Genomic DNA, 12,921 nt, shown 5'->3' with positions numbered 1-12,921 from the left:
GGTCCTCAGCTCTGGAAAAAAAAAAAAAAAAAAAGAACACAGTCTACACAATGGAATACTATTCAGCTCTTAAAAACAAAGACATTATGAAGTTTGCAGGCAAATGAATGGAACTTGAGTATATTATCCTGTGGTAACCCAGGTCCAAAAGGACATGCATGTACTCACTTATAAGTGAATATTAGCCATAAAATACAGGTATCATGTTATACTCCACAGTCCCAAAGAAACTAAATAAGAAGGAAGGCCCAAGCAAGGAATCTTGAATCTCACTTAGACGGGGGGGGGGGGGGGGGGGGGGGGCTGAGAAGGAGGGCAGTGGGGAGGGCGACTGTTTGGGCTCACTGTGGGCAGCATTGCATGGGAAGAGTTTGAAAAGTGTCATGATTTCATACATGTTTTATATGGCTTAACTGCTTTCCTATTTAGATGTGTATATATAAATGCATTGAAAAGAATTCATGTTAAGCATTAAAACAAACCCTGAGTACTTTAAAACATACACACTTCTTATTTGTCAAGTTTGTTGTTGTTGTTGTTGTTGTATACTTTATTGGGGTGGCCCACCCCTTCCTTGGGTAATCAACAGACAACTAGCTCATATCCCAGATCAATGGGCTGTTGTCGTGAGCAACAATGTCCAATTTTCTGTACATCACCTTCCATTAGCCTGTCACTTCATGTCCACAGAAGTGATGCATAATTCTCCCCAAGGCTCTGTATGTGAAGGACCAGGACCCCAATATACGGGAGCTGACAGCCATGCCACAGACTAAGCCTCCGACCAACTGAGCAAAAAGCCCTGCAATTCTCTGTATCTCAAGCCAGCCTCCAATTGTCCAGCCCAGGTTGGCCTGGACCTCATAGTAATCCTCCTGCTTCAGTCTCCTGAGTGCTAGGACTGCAGGTGTGATTCAACATGCCTTACTTGTTTGTTTTGGGGAGCAATGGGAAAGTGTCTCATTGCTAAATACCTGCACCTTGCTTATGTCGCTCTTTTGACTTCAACTTCTAAATGTTCCTGTTTCCACCTCCCTCCTGACCTCCAGGATAGATGGGCATCAGGGGAAGTAGCAGTGTAACCGGAGAGCTAAGGCAGTGCCTACACAGAGCTGCCTTTGATTTTCCTTGACTCATACTCATGTTTTCAGGTTTTTCCTTCACCTGTGTCCTGCTGCTACTACTACTAAGCATGAGTACTGGCCTGGTCCTTTTCAGTTGGAGAAAGATTATTTCAAGGCAAAGATACAAGGATGGTCATAGTGATGCTATTTGTAGTAGGATATGATTGGAAGCAACCTAAATATCCAACAGTGGGGACCAGGTAAATATACTTGATATATTCATGATACAAGCAGTGAGCCTAATTGAACAACTCCATATAGTGTACTGGTAATCACAATGCTATAGAGAAAATCAAAGCGAACTATCATGTGTGCAGGTGTTACCAGGGAACACAGGTGTGGATGTCTTTTAGTGTTTGGGTCCTGGGAGAGTGAGCTGCAGAATGAGAAGACGTGAGAGAGGGATCGTGCTTGCATGTACCTTTCGGTATCTTTTTAAATGCATTATCGCATACATGTGATTGTTCTTATAAAGGAACTTATTTGAAACTTCGGAACAACACATGAGGAATTTCAAATATGCAAGCTTTTCTGTTTTGTCAGAGGGATTATTTACGAGAGAGAGAGAGAGAGAGAGAGAGAGAGAGAGAGAGCCTTTCCTTTGCTGGTGAGCAGATTAGTCATCTGCCCAGACAGGTGAACTATTTAACTAGCCAACAGTGTCCAGTTTTCTGAGTGTTGACTCCATGAGCCCTGGCTTGTATCTTCAAAGACCTGTGCACAACTCTCTCTGAGGGCTGTGACACTGAAAGGGGAGGTGTCAAGGACACACAATGCAACACATGGGAGATAAAAAAAAAATGTAAGTTCTAATGTGTCACCTCAGTCCAGTGGGGCAGACTTGGTAGGGAACAAGCCTATATTACCCAGGCTGGCTACAAACTCACTACAGTTCTGCCACAGGCTCCTTAGCACAGGGATTACAGGCTTAAGTCATCATTTCTGGTCTGGTCATTTGTTTTCTTTTCTTTTCTTTTTTTCTTGGTGTGACCATTATACTTTAGAGATAGAACTGTAGAGCCTAGAACACATGGTCCTTTGAAGCCTTCACAGTCCCTCAGGAAGGAGCCCTCACAGGCACTCAAGGGGGAACATTCCCAGGCCCTCAAAACCCTTCCAGGAGTAGCCATCACGGTCCCTCAGGGAGGAGCCGTCAAAGTCCTTCAGGGAGGAGCCCTCGCAGTCCCTCAAGAAGTCCTGGCAGTCCCTCAAGGAGAGAAAATTGTTAAGCAGTATGAAGGCAAATGGGTCCGTCTTTTAACCAGGACTGGAGCCAGTGGGAGTACTCACTTAAGACTCTTTAGATTTATTTATGTGTTCGTGTTGTTTTCACATGAGTGTCTCTGCACCACAGCCCCATGGAGGTCAGAAGAGGCCACTGGATCTCCTGAAACTGGAGTGATGGATGATTGTGAAGCTCCACGTGGGTGCTGGGACTCGAGTCTTGGTCCTCTGCAGGAGCAAGTGCTCTTAAGCACTGAGCCTCGCCTCCAGTGCCAGAAATACTCATTCTTAATGATCTTCCTAGGAGACTGCAAAGTTTGAGAGTTAATGGTTTGAATTGAGAGCCTCCAGCAAGCGGGTGATAAGGCTGGTCACGTTCAGCTCCCTGACCACCCTCTTGTGTAAGGCGGCACTCACTAGAAATGATCATTTCTTTTCTGAGAGACAGAGTTTCAACACTCAGGCAATCCTGGAACTTGCTATATAGTTCAGTCTGATCTCTAGATCAGGATTTTCCTGTCTCCACCTGCTGAGCTCCAGGATCAGAGGCCTGTGCAATCTTAATAGGTATTTCAGCAGGACTCTCTGCTGCCTCTCAAAGTCAAAGAATCGTTGGCACAGCCAATCCTCCTCCCAACAAGGCAGCCATAGTTTCCTCATTTATTCTGTGATGCATTGCTTGCAGAAATGGACCCACCTCTATCACCATCTTGCCCTCCTTTCCTTCTGTGTAGGGCCTTTGAAGATGCTTAAGTAGTTGAGATTGGTATGAGTGCCTATCTGCTCTGTACTCTACCTCCCTCTGGGACATTTGTGCCTGTGTGCTGGAGCAAGGAACCCTGCCCTTGGTCACAGTGTGCCAGTGTGGTGCTCAGCACTGAAAACAGAAATGTAACATATCATAAATCGAGCAAATTCCAGATAAAGGGGAATTTCTACAAAGGAAACATGTCCCTGACCATAGAGAATGTGACTCGATCTGGCCAAGGAACCTATTGCTGCAGGATACAATTCCCTGGTCCAGTGAATGATAAAAAATTAGAAGTGAAATTAGGCATCATGGAACCAAGTGAATGGACCTTTCCATGTCATCGGTGTCCATCAGCATCTCCTGTGAGTCATGGTATCACAGAAACAGAGGATTCTCATGTCTGACTTCCCTAGTGATAGTCCTTGGGGTGGGAAGGGAATTAAAAGCCCTAATGTGTGAAGGCCTGGGGTGTAGCTTCCACATGCTTTCAAACTCCAGGGAACAGTCTACAGTAGCAGAAGAAAGGCCTAGAAAGGTTCAAGACCCTGACTGATCATTAGCATCACATGGAGAGTGTCACGTTAACAAGTGCTCAGGTCCCACCCTCAAAAAAGGACCATTATCATCTCTGGAGTCACAGTCTGAATTTTCTCCTTATACAGCAATCTCCTCCAGGTCCAGGCAGGACTGTGAACCTCTAGGTTGTACAGGCTTGTTGTGAGCATCTGTATGTGTGTGTTCTCCTGTTTTTAGATTTACATTACATGAGCTAGGGATGTAGCTCTCGGGTAGACTGCTGACATTTCATGAAAGAGACTGGGATTAAAGGTTTGAACCACATTGCCTGGGAAGCCAAACCTGTACGTCTTATTGGGGTGAGAAGAAGCCACCATGTGTTAGGATTCTGCATTTTCCATATACTACCCTGGTGACTTGGACCAAGGCCTCTCTGTTTTTCTGGGTAACTGCTTCCTCTTCCATCCAAGGATGATCACACAGACTTTTGACTCTCCCATTTCAAACAAATATCCCCTGCATTGAAAATAATTTTGGATATTCACAGGGTTTATCAAGTAAGATGTGGCCATCATTTCACTTAAAAAGATAGTCAATAGCCCGTGTCTTATGTCATTAGAATATTCCTAGAATAAGTACATAACCTCAAACATTGTCCCACCTGCAACAGGACTTCTCTAAGGCCGAGACCCAGAGTCCTGCTTCCTTAACTCCCCTTCCATTTCTGCATTGTCTCCTTCTAGCCCCTAACTCAGAGCTCAGTGAGTGAGTCTAGGAACACTGAGCATCAAGGTGGAAGTGTAGTGGAAATAGCTCTAATGAACTCAAGCCTGTGCCCTATTATCTTCTTCCCAGATGTCTGCCTGGTTCATACTCACCATGATAGCCTCTCCTGACAGAAAACACACATTGTTATCCTAAGATCAACAGTATATCATGTGTCATATTCCATGAGCTATTAGAAAGTATGAACACATCTAGACTCCTTTCTGATTATCTACCAGAGAAGTTAAACCTGCAACTCCCATGATTTCAGCTCCTTTGGGGAGGGTAAGGAAATGTCATTTTGAGGTACAATAAAATGAATAAAACATAATCATGAAATACTTTTAAATTAGCTTTGCCCTCTCCATTTTCAGATTTTTATATCTAAATCCTATTCTCCTAGTCTTTTAAAAATATTATATATGTACATATATTTAAGTATATTATGTATATATATATATATATATACACTCATATATATAGACATAGATATAGATATATAAGTATATTATATTCCTGTCTTTCTAATGATTTTAGTAAGACAGAAGGCCATTTCCTGGATTACAAATTATTGTCTCTGGTGGACACAAGACTTATGAGCTCTAAAGAAAACATGAAATTCTAAAGTGTTTGTGTTTGAGAGACGACACCACACCACAGTATGTGGCAAGAATGAATACTATATTAACAGTCACTATGCATATGAACAGCTATAAGGTCATGCTTTCCCCTACTGCTGGGAAGTGGGAACATGAGATGAACTGACCCAGAAAACAGCCTTGCAGCTTAGCAAATACCCAGCACAGTTACAGTCCATTACTTCCTGCAGCTTTGGAATGTTGTCATCTCAAAGGGCAACTGGGATTTAATCCTTGGATGAAAATTGTCTTCAATAATGTAGATTATATCTTCGGCTTGAAGTTGCACTATACTTTGAAAGGCGCCATTCTGATAAGCATGGAAGACAACTGAGCTGCACTCAGAGTTGCTGAAAAAGAGCAGGACAATCATTTTTCAGATCTGAGCAGTTTTTTCATTCATGATTCAACATGAATTAGGAATCATTAGGGACTGGAAGAGCCCCATTCACAAAACTGTAAAGGTAAATGAACAGCACCACACAGAGATCTGGCATGAAGTTATAAAGAAGTTTGTTGAGTAAATGACAGACAAACTAAGAAATAGTAGAACAAAAACAGTTCATACTAGCATCCATCCGTATGCTCATGTACTGGACACAAAAGTGGGCAAGTTTAAAAGACAGATATCTAACTCCAAACGGAGTTACCTAATCAGGATGTGCATTTTAGAATTGAGCTAAGAACTGGATGGCTCCTGTATTTCCAGCTTACAGCTGTGACCATAAGGTGAAGAGGGCCTGGTAACCCATTCTACATTCCTGGAACCCACAGAAAGGTAGAAGGAGTGAACCAGCTCCACCCAGTTGGCCTCTGACCTTCTCAGGTGCCATGAAACCTGCATGTATCCACACAAACATCTCGCTAAAGAGAATAGAAATGGTTTTGGAATCTGCATAGCATCTCAGACTCTAACACAAACATGAAGTGGGGAAAAGGGTAAAGCAGCAAACAGTGCCTTTCCACAGGGGCTGGTTGTCTTGGAAACAGCTACAAAGATGGCATGCATGGTACACACTTGCATATAGCACGTGCACAAAACATCAGGCCCTACAGGGAGAGACGATGATTTGAGAGAGAACTGCTAGGGTCTGGGATCTAGCCTTTCCCATTAGCTGTGGGAGGAGCTTTTACTGAGTGTAGCCATGGTGGACTGATATTTGATCTTCTAGAGCTCATGAAAAGAAAATTGACTAACTTAAACTCATGGGTGGAGTTTCAGCATAGTGGATTTTGTCACCTCTATACTGGCCATCTCTACTACTGAAATGTAGAACCAAAATGAGCGTCTCCATTCAGCCACAAGAACACCTGTGCTGAGAATTACAAAGAAGATGGGACAAAGCTTTTCTGGGCTTCGGTCAGTATCGTATACAGGGATAGAAACAACGTAGGGTCAGAAAGCTCAGATGGTGCAATGTGACAACTGACAGAGAGTGGTCTTCGGGTGATTATTTTGATCTCATGTTAGTAGTTTTGTAGGTTTTCTTTTTCTTCCTGTCCCCTCCCCCCTTTTTTTGAAAGGAAGAGAGAATATAATGTTGGGTGGGTAGGAAAGTGGTATTGAGAAGGAAAGGAACATGACCAAAATGTATTACATGAAAAAAGAAATAATTAAGAGTAAGTAAATTTAAAAAGGAGGGGGGAGAAGGAAGGGGAGAGAGAGAGAGAGGAGACAAGAAACAGGAAGAAAGAAACCAGGAGAAATCTACAAGACTGCAAGTTCCAAAGCAACTGGCACAAGCCGAGACAGCTTACCCTTCTGGACTCTTCTTTTCTCTGTGTCTGCACCCTAAAATGGGGTGGGGGGTAGTTGGGAGGAGTTGAAAGGAAAATTGAGCATGTCATCAAAAAACATTCATGATATTTTCTTCTAATCAAGGTTGTTGTGTCTGTTTTTAACTGAACCAATCCCTGGAAACCATGAACCCTACAGTATCTATGTATCTATATCCAAGTAGCTTCTCTGTACATTCACCCACATAGCATTCTGAACACGCAAGAGGGACATTGGTAAACTGTCATTCACTGAAAAAAAAAAATGAAGAAATCTAAGTTTTTAAGCTGACTGGTGGAAAATAAGCTAACCATGGACTCTCCAAGCAACCGGAGACACAAGGTCCTACTAATGGTCTCCTCCATTAGGGACCCTATTAAGTGTCACTAAGACAGCACACCGTGCTGGCTTTGGTTCCTTCCAATGTAGTTCGGGAGGTGTGTGCAACCACCTACTCCTCACCCTCCCCTTCCTGTGAAAGACAGACTCCCATTAACCATCCTCACTTAGAGGAGAATAAACAACCTCCAGTTTAATAAATAATCCTGATAAATAATCAAGTTCTAAATATTAGAGGAACCATCCTGACATTTGACAGGCACATTCTTATTCCCAAATTTCTGCCCAGTCATGTGAAATAGGTCATCAATGATCTAATGTCTGGTACCTGAAATAGTCAATGGCTGACATTCCTACAAGAGTAAAACATTTTGCTCTACCAAACAAACTTCCTTGGATTTTGTTAGCAATTATCATGAAGACCCAAACCCATTCCTGACATTGGGAACTGTGATACAGTCACTCACGTATGATGGTTGGGATGCTCGCAAGGATCAGCAGTGAAGCAGACACAGAGATTCCAATAAAGAGGCCTCTAATGGGGATCTTCAGGGGAGTTTCTGTAGGAACCACTTCCTAAGGAAATATCAGTAATTGAAGAGGCACCAACTTAGATGAGCAGAAAACATCCCATACCTCAAGCTAGACTTTTCCCTCCATTGCCGGTTGGGTATTGTAGTGTACACAAATATAAGGGAGTGCACACCTTGACTCCCAGCACGTGGGATGCAGAGGAATACCTGAGAGTTCCAAGAGAGTTTGGTCTAAACAGCAGTTCTAGGACATCCAGAGCTACAGAGAGAGACCATGACTTTTTTTTGGGGGGGGGTGGTTTTTTTGAGACAGAGTTTCTCTGTATAGCCTTGGCTGTCCTGGAACTCACTTTGTAGACCAGGCTGGCCTTGAACTCAGAAATCTGCCTGCCTCTGCCTCCCGAGTGCTAGGATTAAAGGCGTGTGCCACCACGCCCGGCTGACTTTTTTTTAAAATAGAGAATAGAGCATGCAAGTAAAATCTAACATTAAACTAAGTAAGTATTGGGCTGCACAACTCTAGATAGTGCAAATTTCAAAATGTCTAAGAGGAGGATGAAATGTTTTCTATGTAGTTTAAAATGACAACGTGTTTGCATATTTTGAGAGTGATTATATCAGAGTTAATATTTGGTAGGTTATTCCTCTATTGAGATAAACAATGCCTCCTTTCAAGTTGACAATCTGATATTACAGGAGTGCCCAGCTTCTAAGTCTATTTTGTCTATATATATCTTACATGTCTTGAAAAGGCAATTCCAGGTTCTACTTTTGTTTCCACTTGACACAGGAATGTAGTCTGTATGTATGTAGCCACACTGTGTAACCACATCTAACCTGGAATTCTCCATGTAGACCAGGCTGGCCTTTAACTCAAAGATGCGCATGCCTCTGCCCTGTGATAACTGGGACTAAAACCATGGTCCTCATACCAGGTAAGATCTACATCTATATAAAAGCACTCAGGAGAAAATGCTCATGGATGCAGTCTGATTAGCACTATGTGGTCAGACAGAAATGCTTCACCTCAGTGAAGGTGACCAGGGATCACCACCTATGGGAATAAACATGAGATAGGCTGAGCATCACCCAATGTAACTTCATAGCTCAGCGCTGATCTGCTAGTCTTTTTTTTTTAATTTTTAATATTTTTATTACATATTTTCCTCAGTTACATTTCCAATGCTATCCCAAAAGTCCCCCATAGCGCCCCCCACTTCCCTACCCACCCATTCCCATTCTTTTGGCCCTGGCATTCCCCTATATTGGGGCATATAAAGTTTGCAAGTCCAATGGGCCTCTCTTTCCAGTGATGGCCGACTAGGCCATCTTTCGATACATATGCAGCTAGAGACAAGAGCTCCGGGGTTCTGGTTAGTACATCATGTTGTTCCAACAATAGGGTTGCAGATCCCTTTAGCTCCTTGGGTACTTTCTCTAGCTTGATCTGCTAGTCTTAAACAGCCCCTGTATTCAGTTTGACTGCAGGAAGCAGACCTGAGATCAAGTCTTTGCCCAGGTATGAACCTCATCTCTGGATCACTACCCCAGCTCCTCTGCTTAGTCAGTGAGACCACAGACACATTATCTAAGCTCCGTGAGCTCTGTCTCTACACCCTCAAACGACATGTCCAGTGGGGTTCTAGGTAAGATTTTCAGCTACTTCTTGACAAACACTGTAGGCAGTATGAAATAATGTCTGTAGGTTTTGAGACAGGGTTTCATGTCTTCTAAACAGTCCTCACTCACTATGTAGCCAGTGTAATGAACTCCTGACCCTCCTGCCTGCACATCCTGAGTGCTTGAACCACAGGAGTGTCCACCCTGCCCACTGAACATTTATTTACTTTATAACATTTCCTGGTTGTAAGGTGCAGTGGTGGCTAGCCTTTCTCATTCATCTTCACACATCTTTTCAACCTTCCCAGGAGATGGAGTCTGGGAAGATCATCTGCAGCTTCAAGAAGCAGGCTGCTGGGCTAAGCATGATTGTGCACATCTTTGATCCCAGGATGACCAATAGAGCCAGGAGGGTCAGGAGTTCCTTATCCTTCTCAGCTCTGTAGGGAATTCAAGGCCAGCCTGGTCTCTAGGAGTCTCCCACCCCCACCCTGTCTCAAAAACAAAGAAACCAAAAGCCCCAGACACCATCACACAAAGGACTGTCTCTGTGCCCAGTTCTCCACATGTTCTCTCTGCACGTAGAGACAGCCTGACAGCTGCAGAGTCCAGATTTTCCTTCTACCTTTTAAAGTTTTAGTTCTAAAATATTTCTTCTTGCTGATAAAGATGACTATACTGCAGTTCACCAAGCTCAGGTCCAACTGTGCCATGCAGGACTATGCTAAAACCGTACAAGTCTGCTCAATTAATAGTACTTTCAACAAATATGGTATATTAATGTATTCACTTTTGGTTAGCTCATTTTCTTGACCCTAACTTTTAGCTTTGGAGAATCAATCAATCTCTGGGTCAATACCTCCATTGTTTTGTAAAATATTGTTTACTAGGCATATTTAACAAACTTGCTTCCCAATAACCATTTTATATTCAAATTCTTTCTTCTTTTTAATGGAATTATTATCATTTATTTAATGGGTTTTTTTTTGATACAGGGTCTCAACAGTGTAACCCAAGTTGCTCTGGTTGTCCAGGCTACCCTCACACTTGGTATCTCTTATGTCAGCTTCCTGAGTTCTAAGATAAAGGCATAAACAACTATGCCTGACCCTTTCCCTTTAATTTTAATTCTTCTTTTGAGACAAAAGTCTATAAACTAATTTTACCAAGTGTTTAAAGGCAACATGATTCAAGAAAGATAGACAAGTGAATCTTGCTATGAGCACATAGAAGGATATATGCTTACAGTATTATTATTCCAAGGGTGGTTTGAAGACGTCACAGTCGCAATCCAAACTGCTCAACAAGAATGAAGATGAATTGTAATTACAAAGATGTTAGATTTTTCACTATAGACACTACACATATTCACACCATCTTCTAAGATGAATTGAAAGTTAAATAACATCAGGTACTATAGGTGCACAGAACATCACACTAAATATTTTACTAAATTATTTCTCCAGGAATTTGCACATCTTAACTTTTGTGTTCTGGCCTCATGGAAAATTCTCTCTCTCTCTCTCTCTCTCTCTCTCTCTCTCTCTCTCTCTCTCTCTCTCTCTCTCTCTCTCTCTCTCTCTCTCTCTCTCTCTCTCTCTCTCTCTCTCTTCCCCCTGCCCCGCTGTGTGTGTGTGTGTGTGTGTGTGTGTGTGTGTGTGTGAAAATACAAGTGTATGTCCAGGCTTATCTACAAATCTAGGTGAACCAGAGAACTCAGTTGTGGAATAGTTTCAGGTCCTACCTTATCTGTACTTCCACACGAGCTTAGGGTGGTAAGTGCACAAAGGCCACACCCACTTCCAAAAGTCAGGATACCTCTACTCAGCAGGAGGAGTGGAGCTGCCATGAGGCCTATCATTGTGTCTTCTCATCTAATATGGCACTGCTCCTCAACCTGGATCATAATTGCTTTAGAAATCACCTGTCACATCACCCACAAGCCAACATGTCTCCTACGATGTGAGGATTAGGATGTGGTGTGGCAGGGGAGCCACTGAACTCCATTCATATATCAGGGTAATTCTGAGACATCAGTAGTTGTGGGGTTTAGGGTTTGGGGGAGTCTCTCTAGAGTAGTTGTTGGTTTTATGGTAGTTGAGAGTCATGTAGTAGTTGTGGTTATTGAAGGTTTACTTGGAGTAGGTGTGGGTTTTATAGAATGTGTGGGTCTTCTTGGAGTGTTGGGTATTGTGGATACTTTTGGTTTTTGTGGAGTAGTTTTGGGTCTCCTTGGAGTAGTTATAGGTCTTGTAGTGGTTAAGGATCTCCTTGGAGTAGGTATGGGTTTTGTGATTGTTTCTGGTCTTGTTAGAGTAGACTCGGGTATACTGATTGGTTTGAATCTACTTGAAATTCTAAGTCTCCTTGAAAAACTTGTTGGGACTCCTGAATTTAGAAATCAATATGAAAGCAAGGATCAGTTGGGTAACAAGAAAGCAGAGCCTTCTGCTACACCTGCTCCACAGTGAGAGGCTGTGCCCTGCTCCATAGCACAGCAGTGAGAGGCTGTGCCCAGGCAGAGGCTCCTCTCCTGAGCTTCTGTTCTTTGTCACTGACCAACTTTTATGAATGACAGGTGTCAGATCCTTAGATCTTTCCAAGAAACTCTGTGAGATGGAGAAGGTTTGGGGACTGGGAGTGGTTTTGTACCTTTCCTTGGTAAGTGACTGGCTTCTCCCATAGATTACAGGCTCAGCATATTCAATGCAGGCAGTCCTGAGAAGGCACACCACACAGCACTCTATCATAGCTGAAGGCTAACTAGGTTACTAGACCTACTGGAGATGCAATGCAAGGTCCAAAACAAGGGATTTGGGTAGAGAGTGGACTCAGTCTTCTATGGTTTCTTCCAGTCTAGAAAGAAACAAGGTCCCTTATCCAAAAGGTACCAGGAGTTTCAAAATTTGGATAATTCTGAAAATATTATAGTATGTACATATAATTTATGGTGGGGCTCAAGTATAAATATGATTTCATGTAGAATTCATAAGTATATACTTTATATACATAACTTACAGGTTAGATTATAAACTCTTAATAATTCTGCATATGAGAATTTTATAGTATTGGATTTTCCAGGACTTTTATTAAGGCAATGCCCAAAAGGTTTTAGATCTTAAAGTACTGCAGATTTGGGATTTGGAGGCAAGGTAGGTTCAACCTGTAACTCACAAATTAAGAAAATCAGAAGTGTTAGAAAAATCTAAGCAGCTACTGATGGTCTGGGAGTGCACAGAGATCCTAGACAGGAAGTAACAGGAAACGGTGCCTGGAAGAAACAGTGAGTGAGGGCTCCAGCAGGAGCACATACTGCTCTGTCGGTTCTCATGGTTCCCCAGAAGCAGCAGCAGTCACTCCTGACTCTGCCAACTACAAAATAAAACCCAGGAACTCAGACCAACTCCTCCCAACAGTCTTCTCTTTAATGTAATTTAAATTTAGACCATTTTCTCCATCAAAAAAGAAAAAGAAATGTGTCCACCTGTTACATTCAAGAAGCTGTAGATAGAGTTCAGCCCACTTTCCAATTTTAAAACTTATATTTATTCACTTATTTCTGTTGCTCTCTCTCTTCTCTCTCTCTCTCTCTCTCTCTCTCTCTCTCTCTCTCTATATATATATATATATATAT

General features: G+C 42.5%; 1 protein-coding gene across 1 annotated transcript in view; it reads right to left on the bottom strand.

Moving 5' to 3' along the window:
* Positions 1 to 5,049: 5,049 nt before the first annotated feature.
* LOC110306342 (hepatitis A virus cellular receptor 1 homolog) overlaps positions 5,050 to 12,921 on the bottom strand; it is a 14,514-nt gene continuing 6,642 nt past the window's right edge. The window contains exons 4-7 of the mRNA XM_021178500.1: positions 10,534 to 10,583; positions 7,602 to 7,710; positions 6,777 to 6,810; positions 5,050 to 5,368 (exon numbers count right to left, since the gene is read on the bottom strand). Coding sequence (XP_021034159.1) covers positions 5,197 to 5,368; positions 6,777 to 6,810; positions 7,602 to 7,710; positions 10,534 to 10,583 — 365 coding nt within the window. The 3' untranslated portion in view covers positions 5,050 to 5,196. The remainder of the gene's footprint in view (positions 5,369 to 6,776; positions 6,811 to 7,601; positions 7,711 to 10,533; positions 10,584 to 12,921) is intronic.

The sequence above is a fragment of the Mus caroli genome, chromosome 11 (genome assembly GCF_900094665.2).
Source record: "Mus caroli chromosome 11, CAROLI_EIJ_v1.1, whole genome shotgun sequence".
In the NCBI taxonomy this organism is placed as follows: domain Eukaryota; kingdom Metazoa; phylum Chordata; class Mammalia; order Rodentia; family Muridae; genus Mus; species Mus caroli.
Note: the sequence above shows the minus strand (reverse complement) of the source record. Positions and strands in the feature narration are given on the sequence as shown.